Source organism: Anolis carolinensis, unplaced genomic scaffold (genome assembly GCF_035594765.1).
Source record: "Anolis carolinensis isolate JA03-04 unplaced genomic scaffold, rAnoCar3.1.pri scaffold_9, whole genome shotgun sequence".
Classification (NCBI taxonomy): Eukaryota; Metazoa; Chordata; class Lepidosauria; order Squamata; family Dactyloidae; genus Anolis; species Anolis carolinensis.
In genome coordinates this window covers 6,125,378-6,146,769 of record NW_026943820.1, presented here as the reverse complement: position 1 = coordinate 6,146,769, position 21,392 = coordinate 6,125,378, and the positions used below count along the sequence as shown (strand labels likewise).

Here is a 21,392-nt window from a genome sequence, read left to right as displayed (position 1 = left end):
CCAAACTCACTCCAAACTTTTCCAGTATTTCCTGTTGGTCATGGTAGTTCTGTGTGCCAAGTTTGGTTCAATTCTATCATTGGTGGAGTTCCGAATATTTTTTGATGGTAGGTGAACTATAAATCCCAGCAACTGCAACTCCCTAATGATAAAATCATTCCCAACCCCACCAGTATTTAAATTTGTGCGTGTTGGGTATTTGTGCTAAATGTGGTCCAGTGAATGAAAATACATCCTGCATATCCGATATTTACATTACGATTCATAACAGTAGCAAAATGATAGTTATGAAGTAGCAACGAAAATAATGTTATGGTTGGGGGTCATCACAACATGAAGAACTGTAGCATTAGGAAGGTTACTGGCTAAAGGTTCATTGTGAAGACGGCAATGTTGTTGCTTAGGCAGGGCCGATGCATTGTTCACTGCTTCGGGAACATGGACAATATACGCACGTAATAAATAAATATGCCAATATTTGCAGTAGGTTGGGTCCAAACTTAGTCATATAAAGAGTAGCCCTGCTGGAACCAATCATCCTCACATGTCTCGCGTCTTGATTTACATGGATTCCCTTTGAGTATAACTTAAATATAACTAAGGGTGCATCCACACTGTAGAATTATTTCAGTTTGACACCACTTTAATTGCCATGACTCAGTGAGGGACCAGCCTCCTTTGGCAGAGAAGGCAAAAATCAGCAAAATCAAAGTTGGCTTTTTGAATGTTAAAAAACATGCTGTGGATGGTTTAATCTGTGGATATGGAATGTCAAGTCAACAACACCAACAACAATAATAATAACAATTTAGAACCTGAGTAGTAGTGATAATAATAATAAAGTCCTAGACACTTGGGAAGAGTCCAACGTGTGATCCAATTCAACAGCCAGCAGAGTGCCTGCTGTGGACTCACCTTGTTGTGTTTCTAGTAATAATAATAATAATAATAATAATAATAAAGTCCTAGACACTTGGGAAGTATCCGATGTGTGATCCAATTCAACAGCCAGCAGAGTGCCTGCTGTGGACTCATCTTGTTGTGTTTCTAATAATAATAATAATAATAATAATAATAATAATAATAATAAAGTCCTAGACACTTGGGAAGTATCCGATGTGTGATCCAATTCAACAGCCAGCAGAGTGCCTGCTGTGGACTCATCTTGTTGTGTTTCTAATAATAATAATAATAATAATAATAATAATAATAATAAAGTCCTAGACACTTGGGAAGTATCCAATGTGTGATCCAATTCAACAGCCAGCAGAGTGCCTGCTGTGGACTCATCTTGTTGTGTTTCTAATAATAATAATAATAATAATAATAATAATAATAATAAAGTCCTAGACACTTGGGAAGTATCCGATGTGTGATCCAATTCAACAGCCAGCAGAGTGCCTGCTGTGGACTCATCTTGTTGTGTTTCTAATAATAATAATAATAATAATAATAATAATAATAATAATAATAATAATAAAGTCCTAGACACTTGGGAAGTATCCGATGTGTGATCCAATTCAACAGCCAGCAGAGTGCCTGCTGTGGACTCATCTTGTTGTGTTTCTAATAATAATAATAATAATAATAATAATAATAATAATAAAGTCCTAGACACTTGGGAAGTATCCGATGTGTGATCCAATTCAACAGCCAGCAGAGTGCCTGCTGTGGACTCATTGTGTTTCAAATAATAATAATAAAATAATAATAATAATAATAATAATAATAATAATAATAATACATCACACAGTCCTAAACGCTTGGGAAGTGTTTGAATTGTGATTTTGTGATATGAAATCCGGCATGTCTATCTTGTTTGCTGTGTCATACAATAATAATAATAATAATACTTTATTTATACCCCGCCACCATCTCCCCACAGGTTCTCGGGGTGGCTTACATGAGGCAGACGTTCGACATCATAATTGAACAATAAATAATAACAACATAAACGCAATTCACAGTATAAGAAGATAAAACAGTGATACAGTAGTTAATAATATCAGTCAACCACCAGGCACAGTTCTATTGTCTCCATAGGTGGAGAAACTGAAGCAGCAATGCAAGGATAAAATGATGAATTAAAGTGCATAGATGATAAGGACCTAATAAAATGCAGGATAGATTATGAATAATTGCTGGAAATTCAGAGGTTAAGAATTTGTGCATAGAACTCTGGGGAGGGCTTATTTAATGGTGTCGTGCAGTCATAAATATGGTGGAAGAGCTGTATCAATAAAAAACACTAAAGCCTATAAGACTATATATCTTTTTCACAAAACTGGCATTGTGTAGTGCTTCAGTTCCAGGAGATGAGGGGTCCGGATTCCCATTGGAAAACCACCTTCCACTCTTTGCACTCTTTCAGACAGTTCGAAAACATGCAAATGTGAGTAGATCAATAGGTACTGCTCTGGCGGGAAGGTAACAGTGCTCCATGCAGTCATGCCAATGGCCACATGACCTTGGAGGTGTCTACGGACAACGCCGGCTCTTTGGCTTGAGCACCAACCCGCAGAGTCGGACACGACTGGACTTAATGTCAGCGAAAAACCTTTTTACCTTCACTTCATTGATAGATACTCAGTTCTAGTAAAAATCAAAATAGGTCCTTAAAGGAAGAGAATGGGACATCTTTTTCTCCCAATGACTTTCCTTTTCCCACAAGATTCTCCAACCATTTCTACCCATTGTGGGGCATTTACATTGTAATTTCCTTCACAAAAGAAATGTTTTACAATGTTGTCAGAAGGCTTAGGGCAGAATCCAGCAATTCTCTGGAATCCTTTAATGGTTACCTTTCCAGCCTTGCAGTGCTCAGGGTGTTTCCGGACAAAGGACCCATTATTGTTCACAATTAAGAGCTATTGGATGCCCCTCTAGCCATTTTCCTTAGGAAAGAGGAAACAAAAAATGGGTAAACACGAAAAGGCTGCAAAGTGAGGTCTGGAGGCAAAGTCATTGTCTCATAAAAGCTTCACATAAAAGCAGCCCTATGATCTCGGTCTTAATTAGTCTGAATGCAGTTTGCTTCTTGAATTGTGCTCTTTCTGAAACCAGGAATTCTCATCTGCTATCAGCCATGGATTGAGGTTCCGGTTTTAGCCTGCCACTTTTGGACTCTTGCTTGCTGAGGTCTCCCTGCAAATATCTCTATGGATCTCAAGAAGATGTTTCTTGGTTTAAGGCATTGGCATGCAGACTGGTATCCGAACAGAGGATGGGCCGGAGATGTCAATGCCTTGTGTTGCGGATTTTTATATATATATATATATATATATATATATGTGATATATTTTTATATATATGTAAGGCATTGAATTTTGCCATTTATTACGTTGTAAACCGCTTTGAGTCCCCCCCAGGGGTGATAAAAGTGGTATAGAAATGCTAAACGGGCGGCAGAAGCTTGGGTAAGCGAATATCTTGGATAATAAGGCGGGATTAAGGAAAAGCCTATTAAACATCAATTTAGGTTATGATTTTACAAGTTAAGCACCAAAACATAATGTTATACAACAAATTTGACAGAAAAAGTAGTTCAATACGCAGTAATGTTATGTTGTAATTACTGTATATACGAATTTAGCACCAAAATATCATGATATATTGAAAACATTGACTACAGAAATGGCTTGGATAACCCAGAAGCTTGGATAAGCGAGGCTTGGATTAGTGAGACTCTACTGTACGTAGAGATTGATTCCTGGTGACCTTCTTCTCAAGAAGTTTGGCAAGCATAATCTTTCCTGCGAAAGACCTATGGTCTAAGCCAGGGGTCTCCAAACTAAGGCCCGGGGGCCGGATGCGGCCCTCCAAGGTCATTTACCTGGCCCCCACCCTCAGTTTTAGACTTTGCCTCATCCAAAGTCTGAAATGACTTGAAGGCACACAATATCAACAATCCTACTTAACTTGACCATCTCATTGGCCAGAAGCAGGCCCACATTTCCCACTGAAATACTGATAGGTTTATGTTGGTTAAAATTGTTTTTATTTTTAAATATTGTATTGTTCTTCCATTTACTAATATTGTGCTATGGTAATAATTGAATATATTGTGTATACATATAATATTGATACAGTAGAGTCTCACTTATCCAACACTCGCTTATCCAACGTTCTGGATTATCCAACGCATTTTTGTAGTCAATGTTTTCAATATATTGTGATATTTTGGTGCTAAATTCATAAATACAGTAATTACAACATAACATTACTGCGTATTGAACTACTTTTTCTGTCAAATTTGTTGTATAACATGATGTTATGGTGCTTAATTTGTAAAATCATAACCTAATTTGATGTTTAAAAGAGTTTTCCTTGATCTCTCCTTATAATCCAACATATTCGCTTATCCAACGTTCTGCCGGCCTGTTTACGTTGGATAAGCGAGACTCTACTGTACTAATATTATAATGTAATACAATACAATACTAATAATTATACAATATAATAATATTAATTATACATTATATATTCAATGTAATATTACTAATAATATAATAATAACTAATAATAATATAGTAATATATAATGCCAATAATATAATATATTGTATGTACATACAACTTGTAAGCCGCTCTGAGTCCCCTTCAGGGTGAGAGAGGGTGGGGTATAAATTTAGTAAATAAACAGTTGGGGGGGGGGGGGTTGCACTATAAATAAGACATGTGCAGTGTGCATATGAATTTGTTCGTTTTTTTTTCAAATGATAATTTGGCCCCTCAACAGCCTGAGAGACCATGAACCGGCCCTCCACTTAAAAGGTTTGGGGACCCCTAGTCTAAGCATTAAATAAATTTGTATTTGATAATCTTTCCTGGAGGTGATGATGATGCAAGTTGGGTTTTCTTTGCACATAAGTTCTAAAAACTGCTCTTGTTGAAACCGGTATGATTTTTGAAAAATAACTCTTTGTGGTAGGACTTCTGAGAAGGTCACTCATCTGAGCGGTCAGACCTGAGCTGCTTCGTCCTGCTCCTTCAGGTGTGTAGACGTTCTGTCTCTTCGGAGGAGCGTGTCTGCGAGCACAGCGATGTCTGGAAGAGCACAGCCTTCTGAATATTAGCATTTCACAGAACAGAAGTCTCAGCCTAGGAGAGAGTAAACAGACCCTTTCCCTATCTGGTATTTTCCAGATGGGAATGAACTGCGACTCAGTGAGAAGGATGCATCTCAATGATCCCAGGCTGAGGAAAGAGGCAAGCAGATAATAATGATAATAATAGTAATAATAATAATAATAATAATAATAATAATAATAATAATAATAATAATAATAATAATAATAATAATAAACTGCGACTCAGTGAGAAGGATGCATCTCAATGATCCCAGGCTGAGGAAAGACGCAAGCAGATAATAATGATAATAATAGTAATAATAATAATAATAATAATAATAATAATAATAATAAACTGCGACTCAGTGAGAAGGATGCATCTCAATGATCCCAGGCTGAGGAAAGACGCAAGCAGATAATAATGATGATAATAATAATAATAATAATAATAATAATAATAATAATAATAATAATAAACAACTGCGACTCAGTGAGAAGGATGCATCTCAATGATCCCAGGCTGAGGAAAGAGGCAAGCAGATAATAATGATAATAATAGTAATAATAATAATAATAATAATAATAATAGGGAAGTGTATTATAAATTGGACACAGGCGGAACTGGACAATTTGGACAGAAAAACAAGAAAACTCATGACCATTTATCATTCACTGCACCCTCGCAGTGATGTTGACCGGCTATATCTGCCTAGAAGATCAGGGGGCAGAGGACTCTTACAAGTCAAACAAGCAGTCAAAGAAGAAGAACATGCCCTGGCAGAATATGTCAAGCAAAGTGAAGAACCTGCTTTGATTGAAGTCAAAAATCAGAAACTCCTCAAAACACAACAGACAAAAAACCAGTACAAGGAAACTGCACTACAAACTAGAGCTGACAGCTGGCACAACAAAACATTGCATGGAAAGTTCCTTGATAAAATTGAAGGAAAAGCTGATAAGGAGAAGACCTGGCTCTGGCTCATGAATGGGACCCTGAAGAAGGAGACAGAAGGCCTGATCCTTGCAGCCCAGGAGCAAGACATCAGGACAAAGGCAATTCAGGCCAAGATCAAAAAATCAGCTGATGACCCAAAATGCAGACTCTGCAAGGAAGCTGATGAAACCATTGATCATATCTTCAGCTGCTGTAAGAAAATTGCACAGACAGACTACAAACAGAGGCACAACTGTGTGGCCCAAATGATCCATTGGAACTTATGCCTCAAGTACCACCTGCCAGCAGGAAAGAACTGGTGGGATCACAAACCTGCAAAAGTATTGGAAAATGAGCACGCAAAGATACTGTGGGTTCTTCCGAATCCAGACTGACAAAGTTCTGGAACACAACACACCAGACATCACAGTTGTGGAGAAGAAAAAGATTTGGATTATTGATGTCACCATACTAGGTGACAGTCGCATTGACGAAAAACAACAGGAAAAACTCAGCCACTATCAGGACCTCAAGATCGAACTGCAAAGACTCTGGCAGAAACCAGTGCAGGTGGTCCTGGTGGTGATGGGCACACTGGGTGCCGTGCCAAAAGATCTCAGCCGGCATTTGGAAACCATAGACATTGACAAAATTATGATCTGCCAACTGCAAAAGGCCACCCTGCTGGGATCTGCACGCATCATCCGAAAATACATCACACAGTCCTAGACACTTGGGAAGTGTTCGACTTGTGATTTTGTGATAAGAAATCCAGCATATCTATCTTGTTTGCTGTGTCATAATAATAATAATAATAATAATAATAATAATAATAATAATAATAATAATAATAATAATAATAGCAACTTTATTTTTATATTCTGCTCCTATCTCCCCATGGGGTCTCGGGGCGGCTCACATGAGGAAAAGCCCGACATCAACATACATTAAAACACAATCAATTTAAACCAGTATAAAAATATAAAAACAATATAAACAGCATAGAACAACATAAAACTTAAAAAAATATCCGGTTCTTGGAGCCTGGGCATAGTGCAAAATGTGTGGGGGTAAAATTGTACAAACTCTTAAGCTAGTATACCATAAATTACAAAGAACATACATGATGAATACATACTAAACTAATGCATGATTTAAAATCAATGATTTAAGATTCGTAATTTGAAATCATGTGGTTAGACCTTTTGGAAAAGACTGGTCTTTCGTGCTGTTTTAAATCCAGACAGCTTGCGTATTCAGCAGCTGCAAAACCTCTTCCAGCAAGTTATTCCACAATCTAGGAGCATTTCAAGAAAAAGTCCCCGGGGTGACTGACTGACCATTGCCATCCTCGTCCAGGCTGAATGGAGAAAATGGCTGGAATGTATGGGGCGGATTATATGGGGGGAGGAGGCAATGCCATTGGCAATCTGCACCCAAAGCATGTAGGGCTTCAAAAGTAATAACAATGAGCATTTTGCCTGGAAACTAATTGGCAGCCAGTGGAGTGATACTCATAAAGACTACTACGATCTCTCTTCTATGCGCCAGTGGCTAATCTGGCTACTATGTTTTGAACTCATGTGAGTTTCCAAATGTGAGACCGAGATAGCCTGATGTAGGATATAAATAATAATAAACAATGGTTTAATTCATATACACCCTAGAAAATAGTTGGAACGTTTATTATAACTTCCCATTTTGCATCTTTGAAGTGTCAATGTGTGTGCTTTATAGTCTGCATTAATAGCAAGAGCCAAGTCTTTGTATCCAAGCCCTGGTGAAAATGAAAGCATTCTCATGCAGCTGATGCAACTCTCTGCAAACTGAAAACTATGGTCCTGAATTTATAGGTAAAATAAAGGTTTTCCCCTGAGTTGTTGTGTGTTTTCCAGGCTGACTGGCCATGTTCCAGAAGTATTCTCTCCTGACGTTTCGCCCACATCTATGGCAGGCATCCTCAGAGGTTGTGAGGATGCCTGCCATAGATGTGGGTGAAACGTTAGGATAGAATGCTTCTGGAACATGGCCAGACAGCCCAGAAAACACACAACAACCCTGTGATTCCGGCCATGAAAGCCTTCGACAACATGTTTTCCTCTGACACTAAGTCCAGTCATGTCCAACTCTGGGAGTTGGTGCTCATAAGAGCCGGCGTTGTCCGTAGACACCTCCAAGGTCATGTGGCCAGCATGAATGCATGGAGCATCATTACCTTCCCGCCGGAGTGGTACCTATTGATCTACTTACATTTGCATGTTTTCGAACTGTTAGATTGGCAGAAGCTGGGGCACACAGTGAGAGCTCACCCTGCTCCTTAGATTCGAACTGCCAACCTTTTGGTCAGTAAGTTCAACAGCTCAGCGGTTTTACCCCCTGCGCTACTGGGGACTCCCCTGAATGTATACGCCTCTTGTATTTACAATCCAATTTTAAGGTGCAGAGTAGAACTTTGTTACTTGAAAAGGAAAAAACTTCTCTAGGATGCGGTGGCAGCCAGGTAATTATTTTGTGATTGAACGAAACTGGGCCATTATTTATGAGCGGTGTTCCACTATAAAAAAAATCCTGAGAAAACATAGCTGAGGTTGCAATCTCCTGAGTTATCTAAGATCGCAGTTTAAGGACACATTGACGTGCAGAGTGGTTTCATTTGTGGTAGACTTTCAGAAAGAGGAAAAATAATAAATATTAATATAATAATATAATAAATAATATAAAAATAATAAATAAAAATAATTTTGTACATTGAACAGAATAGATTTATGTAATAACTAGTTGTGCCCAACCATGCGTTGCTGTGGCGAAGTCTGGTGGTATGGGTAATAAAGTATTGAGGAATTAGTGGTAGTTAAGGTAAAGGGTAAAGGTTTTACCTTACATTAAGTCCATTATAAATGGGTTATTTAGCTGTGTGGAAGGGCCTTGAGTCTACACTGCCATATAATCCAGTTAAAATCAGATAATCTGTATTTTATAGGCAGTGTGGAAGAGGCCTAAGTGAGGCCTAACACTGCCTGTCCCCTGGGCTGAGTGGGTTGCTAGGAGACCAAGTGGGCGGAGCTTAGCTTTCTAACTGGCAGCAATTGGATAAAAACAATTATTCCTCTCGCTCTAATTAGGACTTTATTTTTCTTTTCTTTTTGATGTATGAACGTAGAGGCATGGATGAGGGGTTGTGCTGCCAAGTTTAGTGTTTCTGGGATGTGTAGTTTTGTTGTTTTGTCCTCGGCCGAAATTTCATTACCCTTTTATCTATATAGATAGCCACCAGGATTGCTTATTTTAAAGGTGCCTTCATTATTTTTGAAACGTAGGCAATAGAACGTGGTGAATATATGCTTGAATGTTTTGGCGATATGCTATTTTTCTTACCAAAGGGCAAACCAAGAAAGAAAGCAGTTTTTTCTTGACACACTGGTTAATATTTTGCTCTCAGGTTGTTTGATTTTTCTGCCCTCTGATGCAAACAGACAAGCAGAATTTGGAAACATTGCCCTTTTGGACTACAACTCCCAGAATGTCCTAGCTGGCATGGCTACTGACCTTGTTTTCTGCAGAATTTGGGGAACGATAGTACAAAACGGTTGGCAAGCAAGGCAAGGAATCAAAGCCAAAAGGAATACAGTGCCTACCTTTGTGCTTTATTTACATTGTCACAAAGTTCGAAATGTTTTCTGTTCCTGGTTTGGAAGTGTCATTTCCTGTTTAATTGTGCGGTCCTTACTTTGAAAGTTGTTGTTATGCTCCAGAATCTTTGTTTTTGTGGCTGCCACAAACTATATTCAATTGATCGAAACTCTGTGAGACTTTCATTGAAAAACTATTGCAAAATGTGCTGCGGGATGTCCTGCAAAAACAAACTTTTTCCATGTTTTTGTGATCGAACCAATTAGAAAAGGACATGCATAACCCAGGAACAAAAATGATGTTATGTAGTGTTATTGCAAGCTAGGAAATCTGATTTACTAAACCACAATGTGCACAAACTGATGGATCAGGCCATGTGGTCCAATTGGGCTCTTTTCATAAATCAGTTAGAAAATCAAAGTAGAAGAATTTGAAACAAAAAGAAGTTGAAGGATAAGTGATGAAGAATAGAAGGATGAAACCTTTTTGTACCTTTCTTCGTAAGCTCTTGGTAAAGTAAAGAAGCAATGACTAAGCCAATAAATAAAGGACAATATCTCTCTTTTTTTAGGGTTTGTCAATAATATAGACAATGAGGTTGATTCAATATTGTTTTTTTTTTTGTATCACCCTCTTTCGTTTATATAGAATGGGAAACGCAAAGGCAAAGATGGAAGTCACTTTTATCAACCTTTTTTTTTTGGAATATATCTATATATATAAATGAGTGATGGCATCACGGCGACCAACAAAACAACAAAACTACAGGCCCCCCAACCTCGAAATTTGACAACACAACCCATCATCCATGCCACTAGGTTGATACAACAAAAAGAAAAGAAAAATAAAGTCCTAATTAGAGGGAGAGCAATAATTGTTTTTATCCAATTGCTGCCAGTTTAGAGGGCTAATCTCTGCCCACTTGGTCTCCTAGCAACCCACTCAGCCCAGGGGACAGGCACAGTTAGGCCTCACTTAGGCTTCTTCCACAGATTATCTAATTTGCACTGGATTATATGGCAGTGTAGACTCAAGGCCTTTCCACACAGCTATATAACCCATTTAGAATCTTATATTATCTGCTTTGAACTGGATTATCTTGACTCCACACTGCCATATAATCCAGCCTTCCAAGCAGCAAGTGTATTCCTTTGTATTCCAGCTCATCAAACAAGGATTCCCATAAGAAGAAAATGGCCAGGCTTTGAGGCTGCAAGGCTATTCACTGCTATTCCACCTGTCCAACAAAGCATTCCCATAAGCCACAGCAACGCGTGGCCGGGCACAGCTAGTATATATATATACAGTAGAGCCTCACTTATCCAAGCCTCACTTATCCAAGCCTCTGGATAATCCAAGCCATTTTTGTAGTTAATGTTTTCAATATATCGTGATATTTTGGTGCTAAATTCGTAAATACAGTAATTACAACATAACATTACTGCGTATTGAACTACTTTTTCTGTCAAATTTGTTGTATAACATGAAGTTTTGGTGCTTAATTTGTAACATCATCACCTAATTTGATGTTTAATAGGCTTTTTCTTAATCCCTCCTTATTATCCAAGATATTCGCTTATCCAAGCTTCTGCTGGCCCGTTTAGCTTGGATAAGTGAGACTCTACTGTATTCTTTTTTTTCTTTTCTCTTTCTTCTCTTTTTCTATACTTTCTTCACTTTCTGTCAAAAATTATTACTCTCACTCTTTCGTTGTTATTTAATTGTTATATACACGAATAAAATATACATTAAAAAAAATCAGTTAGAAAATCAGGCATGACTTGTTTCAGTATTATGCTCGAACCTGGGATTATTCAAACGAATCAGGGTCATACAATGCCTTTAAACCGGGGTTTGTTTTTGGCTTATACACAAAGCTAAGAATTCCCAGTTCTGGCTTTTGTGAGTGTCACTAACAGGTTGTTGACAGAGCCAGAGGTAGAAGCAGGGTCTGCAACAATACATTGCAGTGCGGAGTGGTTATGTGCATGCCTCCAACCAATTCGCCATGCTCTTTTGCAGGGGACGGGGGACTCCGTTTATATACAACACAACTCTGGATACCAGTTTTTGAGGAAAGAAATGTGTTTTCTGTATTGCAGGGATGCAACCCTCTTGCAGAGACCGGGCGCAGCAAATTGCAGAACCAAAGGGCCGTCCTGAACCAGCAGATCCTGAAAGCGGTGAGGATGAGAGCGGGCGCTGAAAACCTCCTACGGTACGTTCCCACCGTCTCCCTCCACTTCTGTCCATCTGTCCTCGGTCACAAAATGCAGCCTTTGTTCTCTTTAACAGGAACAGGCTCTGCTTCCCAGCTAGTTGTCCCTTTGCTCTCAGCTCCTTACTCAAAACACGACAGCTGGAAATCTTGCATGTGTATATGTATATATAGGGGCCCCTGGTGACACAGTGTGTTAAAGCACTGAGCTGCTGAACTTGCGGACCAAAAGGTCCCAGGTTCAAATCCCAGGAGCGGAATGAGCGCCCGCTGTTAACCCCAGCTCCTGCCAACCTAGCAGTTCGAAAAAATGCCAATGTGAGTAGATCAATAGGTACCACTCTGGCAGGAAGGTAACGGCGCTCCATGCAGTCATGCCGGTCACATGACCTTGGAGGTGTCTACGAACAACGCCGGCTCTTTGGCTTAGAAATAGAGATTATTATTATTATTATTATTATTATTATTATTATTATTAAACTTTATTTGTACCCCGCTAGCATCTCCCGAAGGACTCGATGCGGCTTACAAAGGCCAAGGCCTCAACACATAATATAACAATACAACAAAAGGCAAATTAAAACAATTAAAACAGTATAAACAACAAGCAGTAAACATTTGCATGCTTCTGTTTTAAATACAGTAGAGTCTCACTTATCCAACACTCGCTTATCCAACGTTCTGGATTATCCAACGCATTTTTGTAGTTTTCAATACATCGTGATACTTTGGTGCTAAATTTGTAAATACAGTAATTACTACATAACATTACTGCATATTGAACTACTGTTTCTGTTAAATTTGATGTATAACATGATGTTTTGGTGCTTAATTTGTAAAATCATAACCTAATTTGATGTTTAATAGGCTTTTCCTTAATGCCTCCTTATTATCCAACATATTCGCTTATCCAACGTTCTGCCGGCCCGTTTACGTTGGATAAGTGAGACTCTACTGTAGATGGAACTACTTTATATCCCAGCTTTGTTTATAATATAAAGGAACTTAACTGTGGTTGGCCACGAATTGGATAAGGACCAGAGCTTGAAAGGGCATTGCATCCAAATAAACTTTGACAAACTTTGGCAAACTTTGGCCCGCTGGGTATTTTGGACTTCCAACTCCCACAATTCCTAACAGTGGAATTGTGGGAGTTGTAGTCCAAAAAACCTGGAGGAAGAGCCCAAGTTTGCCTATGCTTGGGTTACAGCGATCCCTCATTGAGAAGACTTGTTCTGCAGCTTTGAAGAGGAAATGAAATATTTTCTTTTGCAACTGCCTCGAAATGATCTCAAACAAACAATCTATTTCCTACGCTCGTACATTCCGTCGTCGTTCGTCTTCCTCAGACAAAAATTGCATAACGCAGGGGCCCCTGGTCTTACCTGGGAGCCATTCCACATTATTTATTTGGTGTTTGTTTTGGCAACAGACCAAGTCAATTTTGCAACAAGGATCTTTATATCTTAGAGCAGGTTGGGGAGGGGGGAGTCTGAGAAATGTAGAGAATGTCAATAAAGGCGCTTTCAGGCCCGCTGTACAATAAACTGACTGTTCTTAAAAACACTCTGAAAAAGTGTGCATCCTTTCCTCTTGGCAGGGCGACAACCAACAACAAAGTGCGGGAACAGGTGCTTCTCGAGCTCAGTTTCGTCAACTCCGACCTGCAGATCCTGAAGGAGGAGCTGGAAGGGCTCAACATCTCCGTCGAGGTCTATCAGAACACAGAGTAAGTGGAAAGAGGAGTTACTACTACCCTATTATGCCACATAGGCTACTTAGAGCAAAGCTTCCCAAACTTTTTTTGTGGGTGACAAAATTTTGTAGACCTGCATCCCTTTCATGACACGGCCATTCGGTTTTACTAGCAAACCGGAAGTTAAACCAACCTCTTATATGAGTTTCTTACAATACATAATATACAAGCTGACTTACCATGGTGGTGACTTACGAAAAATTCTGAATTATAACAAAATTTCAAGCAGGAGAAAGTTTTGCTCTGTCTGGGTTCGGATGTTGGTTAATAATAATAAAAAATAATTATTAATAAATAAATAATTATTAATACCTGGTTAATAATAATATTTCAGATATTGCCTTTTCCACACACATATCTGGTACAGAGTTTGGAAACAGCGCAGTGAATAATTCAGTAACTTTTTCCTGGTTTATTAAGTACTAGCTGTGCCCTGCCACGCGTTGCTGTGGCCAATTGGAATTGCAGTGAATAGCCTCGCTGCTTCAAAGCCTGGCCATTTTCTACATAGGGTATGCTTGCTGGGCCAGATTGAATGAGATGGAGTAGCCTTGTGGATTCCAAAGTCTGGCTTTGAAGCTGCAAGGCTGTTTAGTGTTAATCAAGGTGGGCCACAAAGGGGTTAATATATGTGTGGAATAACGTGCAGTGTGGTAGAAAGAACTGTTGTCTGGTTGAGGCAGGTGTTGCCATGGATCTCCTTGATTAGCATTGAATAGACCTGCAGCTTCAAGGTCTGCCTGGTTAGTACTTGGAAGAATCCTTTACTGGGACATGTTAGCTGGGTGTGATTATTTAAGTTGTTTAGCATTGAATGGTCTTGTAGCTTCCAAGCCTGGCTGCTTCCTGCGTGAGGGAATCCTTTGTTGGGAGGTGTTAGCTGGGCCTGGTTGTTTCCTGTGTGGAATTCCCCTGTGTTCTGAGTGTTGTTGTTTATTTAGTGTCGTGATTTTAGAGATTATATTGTTGTGTATTGTTATTAGAGCACAGTAATTATTATACATTATATTGATAATGTTATAAGATTTGCCTGGAACAGGATTATATGAGGCCCCTTCTACACAATGGTTTAAAATCCACACCAAAGTGGTGTTTTTTCTTTTGTTTTTGTTTTGTTTTTTGCTGTGGCCTAGGAGGCAGCCTGGCTTTGAAGCTGCAAGGCTGTTTAGTGTCAATCAAGGTGGGTCACAAAGGGGTGCATTCCGGTTTTTGGGGTTTTTTTGGCCCCATGGAGGTTAGGGATGTGTGGTTTGTTTGTAAGAACGTAGAGACGTGGATGAGGGGTTGTGTTGTCAATTTTCTAGGTTGGGGGGCCTTTAGTTTTGTTGTTTTGCCCGGTGGAGCGATGCCATTCTCCTTTTTTGTAGTAGTTTCATACAATCTTTACTGTTTACAATTTCTCCTTGACACTTCTTATGTCAAGAAGACTCAATCATATATCAGCGCTCTCTTCACTCTCCGAGGTGAAAGTGGCAGTTAAAACCGTTTGTCTCAGCACCAAACCAGAAAAAATAGCCAATCAGAATTCTGACTCTGGCTGGCTCAGCCAATCAGCTGTCGACACATGCCTTTCCAGTCAAACCATTACATCATGGTGCCTCTTTTTTACAAATCTCCAAACTTCCAACATTGGAACGGTCAACTATAAAGCGCTATTCAAGACATGTAGATGGCATCTATATATATATTAAAGGGTAATGAAATTTCGGCCTAGGACAAAACAACAAAACTACACATCCCAGAAACACTAAACTTGGCAGCACAACACCTCATCCAAGACTCTACTTTCATACAACAAAAATAAAAATAAAATCCTAATTAGAGGGAGAGGAATCGTTGTTTTTATCCAATTGCTGCCAGTTAAAAGGCTGAGCTCCACCCACTTGGTCTCCTAGCAACCCATGCAGCCCAGGGGACAGGCAGAGTTAGGCCTCACTTAGGCCTCTTCCCCACTGCCTATAAAATACAGATTATCAGATTTGAACTGGATTATATGGCAGTGTAGACTCAAGGCCCTTCCACATAGCTATATAACCCATTTATAATCTTATATTATCTGCTTTGAACTGGATTATCTTGACTCCACACTACCATATAATCCACTTCAGTGTGCAGTCGGACACAACTGGACTTAATGTCAGGAGAAAACCTTTACCCTTTACCTTAACTACCACCAATTCCTCAATACTTTATTTCCCATACCACCAGACTTCGCCACAACAATGCGTGGCTGGGCACAGCTAGTCTATATATATATATAAATGAGTGATGGAATCCCGGCGACCGACAAAACAACAAAACTAAAGGCCCCCCAACCTCGAAATTTGACAACACAACCCATCATCCATGCCTCTAGGTTGATATAACAAAAAGAAAAACAAAGTCCTAATTAGAGGGAGAGGAATATTGTTTTTTCCAATTGCTGCCAGTTGGAAGGCTAAGCTCCGCCCACTTGGTCTCCTAGCAACCCACTCAGCCCAGGGGAAGGCAGAGTTAGGCCTCACTTAGGCAGCTTCTGCCAACCCTAAAGATCAAAAATATGCAAATGAGAGTACATGAATAGGTACTGGCTCCGGTGGGAAGGTAACGGCGGTCCATGCAGTCATGCCGGCCACGTGACCTTGGAGGTGTCTACGGACAACGGCGGCTCTTTGGCTTAGAAATGGAGATGAGCACCAACCCCCAGAGTCAGACACGACTGGACTTAATCTCAGGGGAAAACCTTTACCCTTGACCTTAACTACCACCAATTCCTCAATACATTATTTCCCATACCACCATACTTTGCCACAGCAATGCGTGGCCGGGCACAGCTAGTATGTTATATATCTGAAAAACAATAGCCAATAGAGGTTTGAGGCACCAAAATGTGTGTCGGCCGATGTAATGAAACTCCTTCAGAAGCAGCTCCCAAAGGAGAGCCCACAATCATGGATGTGTTTTGGTTCTTGTTTCTTTAAGCAGTCTTTTAAATGGCTTTTATTTATATACAAACCAACAGCTACAAAGTACTGAATCTGCATGACTCAAGAAGGACACAAGAACAAATCCGGAATAAAGGCATATCTATCACCTTCCTTGTAACAAAAGAGCTCGACTTGCATGCTCACAAAGCCTTAATCGGTCTCGCAGTTTGCCCTCCAGCGTGGATTCAGGGAAGTTTCGCAGAGGGCAAAGCGCCTTGCTTATTGTACCTTCCACACCCCAGTATGAGGCTGGCATCTCAAATAGTCGCAAAGAGTAATTGAATTCCATTCTACATTCAACTTTGAGTTGGCACAAGTTCCAGTGCCCATAGAAAATTGTGCACAAACCTAGCAACGTAATAAATAAAAGTGAATCATGCGGGAATGCCTTTAACCAACAAGGAAAGGGACTCATTCCAATGTCCTCGCTAATACTAGGGATTTGTTTTGTCCTTTGTTTTGTTTCTGGGCTTTGAAGACGCATTGTGTTTTTGGAATAATAATGATAAGTTTTGTAACCTGTTCCTGTTTAGTATGGTTGCCAGTCAGTTGGCTTCCTACAGTGAGATGCATGAGAGAGGCAAGAGAAATTGAAGAAAAGAGGAGACAAATAATAAACTACCATATATATTCGAGTATAAGCCGACCCGAATATAAGCCGAGGCACCTAATTTTACCACAAAAAAAAACTGAGAAAACATTGACTCCAGTATAAACCGAGGGTGGTAAATTTCAGAAATAAAAACAGATACCAATTTCATTAATTGAGGCATCAGTAGGTTAAATGTTTTTGAATATTTACATAAAGCTCTAATTTAAGATAAGATTGTCCAACTCTGATTATATCATTGCAGTAGAGTCTCACTTATCCAAGACTCGCTTATCCAAGCTTCTGGATAATCCAAGCCATTTTTGTAGTCAATGTTTTCAATATATCATGATATTTTGGTGCTAAATTCATAAATACAGTAATTACAACATAACATTACTTCGTATTGAACTACTTTTTCTGTCAAATTTGTTGTATAACATGATGTTTTGGTGCTTAATTTGTAAAATCATAACCTAATTGAATGTTTAATAGGCTTTTCCTTAATCCCTCCTTATTATCCAAGATACTTGCTTATCCAAGCTTCTGCCGGCCCGTTTAGCTTGGATAAGTGAGACTCTACTGTATTTTCATCTTCTTCAATGTAAATGTGTTTATGTATCCTTTTAATAATAATAGAGTAAAATAATACATGTAATAATAATAATATTAATAAAAAAATACAGGAAAACAATACATGTAGTAATAGAGTAAAATAATAAATATAATAATAAGATCAGAGTGAAATAATAAATGTATTAATAATAATACAGTAGAGTCTCACTAATCCAAGCTAAACGGGCCGGCAGAAGCTTGGATAAGCGAATATCTTGGATTATAAGGACTGATCAAGGAAAAGCCTATTAAACATCAAATTAGTTTATGATTTTACAAATTAAGCACCAAAACTTCATGTTATACAACAAATTTGACAGAAAAAGTAGTTCAATACGCAGTAGTGTTATGTTGTAATTACTGTATTTACGAACTTAGCACCAAAATATCACGATATATTGGAAACATTGACTACAAAAATGGCTTGGATTATCCAGAGGCTTGGATAAGCAAGGCGTGGATTAGTGAGACTCTACTGTAATAATAATAAAATAGAGTAAAATAAATGTAATAGTAGCAACAATATTAGAGAAAAATAATAAATGTAATAATACCAATAATAATAGAGAAAAATAATAAATGTTCCATATATTCTCGAGTATAAGCTGACCCAAATATAAGCCAACCAAGACTCGAGGGGCGCTTTTTCAGTCTTAAAAAAGGGCTAAAAAAACTAGGCTTATACTCGAGTATATACAGTACTTTGGAGAACACAAAACCTTCCGGAGAAAAGATTTTAGATGGCGGCTGCATCTTTAAACATTGCATGGAAAAAGAGATGTGTCAGCGTTGTTGCTTGTTATTTGGTTGTGTGACAAGCAACAGACAGATACATAAATGGTAACAATGAAAACATATCTCATGAAAACTTCCCCTTTTTATACTTTAAAATATATCATCTATGATGTGAAATAAGCAATAAATAATTTACTGTATTTTAAAATATAAAGGAGGGGTTTTTATGAGCTGTGTTGTGTCCCCGTACATTTATTGCAATGTTACAATTTATGTACAATATTTTCCTGTAAATTTTACATGGGGATGGTTTAACCCAGACATGGGCAAACTTCGGCCCTCCAGGTCCTGAGTTAACCTCTGGTTTGTTAGTAATTTATCATGTCAGAAGCAAACCAAGTGTACAGTGGGTTGTTGTGCATTTCCTGGGCTGTATGGCCATGATCCAGAAGCATTATTTCCTGACATTTTGCCACATCTAGATGTGGCGAAACGGCAGGAGAGAATGCTTCGGGAACATGGCCATAGAGCCCTGAAAACTCACAGTAACTATGTACATATTGTCATGGTTTGCAAAGGCACTGTGCTGTATGTGTTAACTGGAAAATGAAGTGCACGAAGCCAATTGGCTAAGTCTGCAAAGACCTGGGGATTGATTCGATACTGTTTCTGTTCTGCTGCCGCAGAACCAGTTTGGATAACTTTTCAATGCTGGCTGAGTACTGTTAGTGAAGAGCTTATTTAACTTATTCTATTTAATACAGGCAGGCCTTCAGCATTCCTCTGATCCCACTTGGCTTGAAAGAAACGAAGGACGTCGACTTCTCTGTCCCTCTGAAGGTACAATGACTTAAGACGTAACTCTAAATATTTCCATCAAAAATGTATACCTTGTATTTTGGGATGCTATATCCATTCGCGTTTTGTCTTACCTATTTTGATAGTTTGGCCTTAGGAAAATTACTTCAAAGCACGATTTACAAACTGCAAAAGTTTGTTTAGGTTTGGGGGAAAATATTGTGCAATCAGTGGAGATCATCATTTCTTATAAAATGACCATTTCCACCCAAATTAGTTTCTTTTTTTAAAAAAAGATGTCATTCTGGTTAATTGTAAATTCATCAGAGCACATTCATATTATGTTTTTCAGGACTTTATTCTGGAACACTATAGCGAAGACGGTTCTGAATATGAAAACGAAATTGCTGATCTCATGGATTTAAGACAAGTAAATTATGTTTATGTTGGTTGCATCTCTTGTGAGATCCTTTGAGATAGATCTGTATCATTCTATTGTGACTCATGAATGCTTTGTGTGTTCTCAGGCTTGCCGCACTCCCAGCAGAGATGAATCTGGAGTCGAATTGTTGATAAGCTACTTCGTTCAGCTTGGCTTTATAGAATCTCGGTTTTTTTCACCCAGCAGAAACCTGGGCATTTTATTTACCTGGTAAGAGCATTTTCCACTTTAAAAATAACAATAATATAGAACATTGTTGATCAAACAGGTCATTCAAACCTAGGGACACAGTATGACACGACAAACGAGATATATATGCTGGATTTCGTATCGCAGAATCACAAGTTGAACACTTCCCAAGCATTTAGGACTGTGTGATGTATTTTTGGAATATATTATTATTATTATTATTATTATTATTATTATTATTATTATTATTATTATTATTATTATTATTTGATACACAACAAGATTAGTACACTGTAAACAAGATCACTCTGCTCACTGTTGCATTGGATCACACGCTGGACACTTTCCAAGTGTCTAGGACTATGTGATATATCAGCAAATAATGCATGCAGATCCATTATTATTATTATTATTATTATTATTATTATTATTATTATTATTATTACTATTATTATCCCAAGGAGCCTCGGCTTTGTATCTATTACAGTAGAGTCTCACTAATCCAAGCCTCGCTTATCCAAGCCTCTGGATAATCCAAGCCATTTTTGTAGTCAATGTTTCCAATATATCGTGATATTTTGGTGCTAAATTCGTAAATACAGTAATTACAACATAACATTACTGCGTATTGAACTACTTTTTCTGTCAAATTTGTTGAATAACATCATGTTTTGGTGCTTAATTTGTAAAATCATAAACTAATTTGATGTTTAATAGGCTTTTCCTTGATCAGTCCTTATAATCCAAGATATTCGCTTATCCAAGCTTCTGCCGGCCCGTTTAGCTTGGATTAGTGAGACTCTACTGTATTAGTATTAGAATGAATTATTATTATTATTATTATTATTATTATTATTATTGTTTTATTTATACCCTGTTTTTCTCTGCACAAGGAGACTCAAAGAAGCTATGTATTACTATTATTATTATTATTATTATTATGTGTATTTATGCCCTGCTTTTCCTCTCCACAAGGAGACTCAGAAGAAGTTAGTTTTGCACAAAATGACACAATTTGGAGGGCCCAAATTTGCCCATGCCTGATCTAGCAATTGTCGAAGTGGTAGTTGCATTACAAATGAGAGTTTTGTGTCATGTTGGCTTTTTCATGTTGGAAACAACCCATCGCAGTGTGTTTTCCCATGTGTGTCTCCTTGTGTGCTTTTCATTAATTTCTTTTTTTTTCCTAACAAAAGGTATGACTGCTTCACCGGCGTCCCTGTCTGCCAGAACAATTTGTTGCTCGAAAAGGCTAGTATTTTGTTTAATATTGGAGCGCTCTACACACAGATTGGTACAAGGTGCAACCGACAGACAGCAGCAGGGCTGCAAAAAGCCATCGATGCATTTCAGAAAGCTGCGGGTAAGAATGAACTGTGTGGATATCGCGAGCGATGTGATTTAATTCTTCTTTTTTCTTGTGTCATTGAAGGCTTTTCACAGCCGGAATCG

At 38.5% G+C, this 21,392-nt stretch overlaps 1 protein-coding gene across 2 annotated transcripts in view; it reads left to right on the top strand.

The window, feature by feature from the left end:
• The window catches only part of rhpn2 (rhophilin Rho GTPase binding protein 2), a 71,875-nt gene that overhangs the window by 25,874 nt on the left and 24,609 nt on the right, over window positions 1-21,392 (top strand). For both annotated transcript variants that reach the window (XR_010000627.1, XM_062961930.1), the window contains exons 2-7: window positions 11,735-11,850; window positions 13,451-13,579; window positions 19,276-19,351; window positions 19,662-19,739; window positions 19,837-19,961; window positions 21,137-21,303. Coding sequence is in view for 1 of the 2 variants with exons in the window: in XM_062961930.1 (XP_062818000.1) it covers window positions 11,735-11,850; window positions 13,451-13,579; window positions 19,276-19,351; window positions 19,662-19,739; window positions 19,837-19,961; window positions 21,137-21,303 (691 nt within the window). In the remaining variant the exon portion in view is untranslated. The remainder of the gene's footprint in view (window positions 1-11,734; window positions 11,851-13,450; window positions 13,580-19,275; window positions 19,352-19,661; window positions 19,740-19,836; window positions 19,962-21,136; window positions 21,304-21,392) is intronic.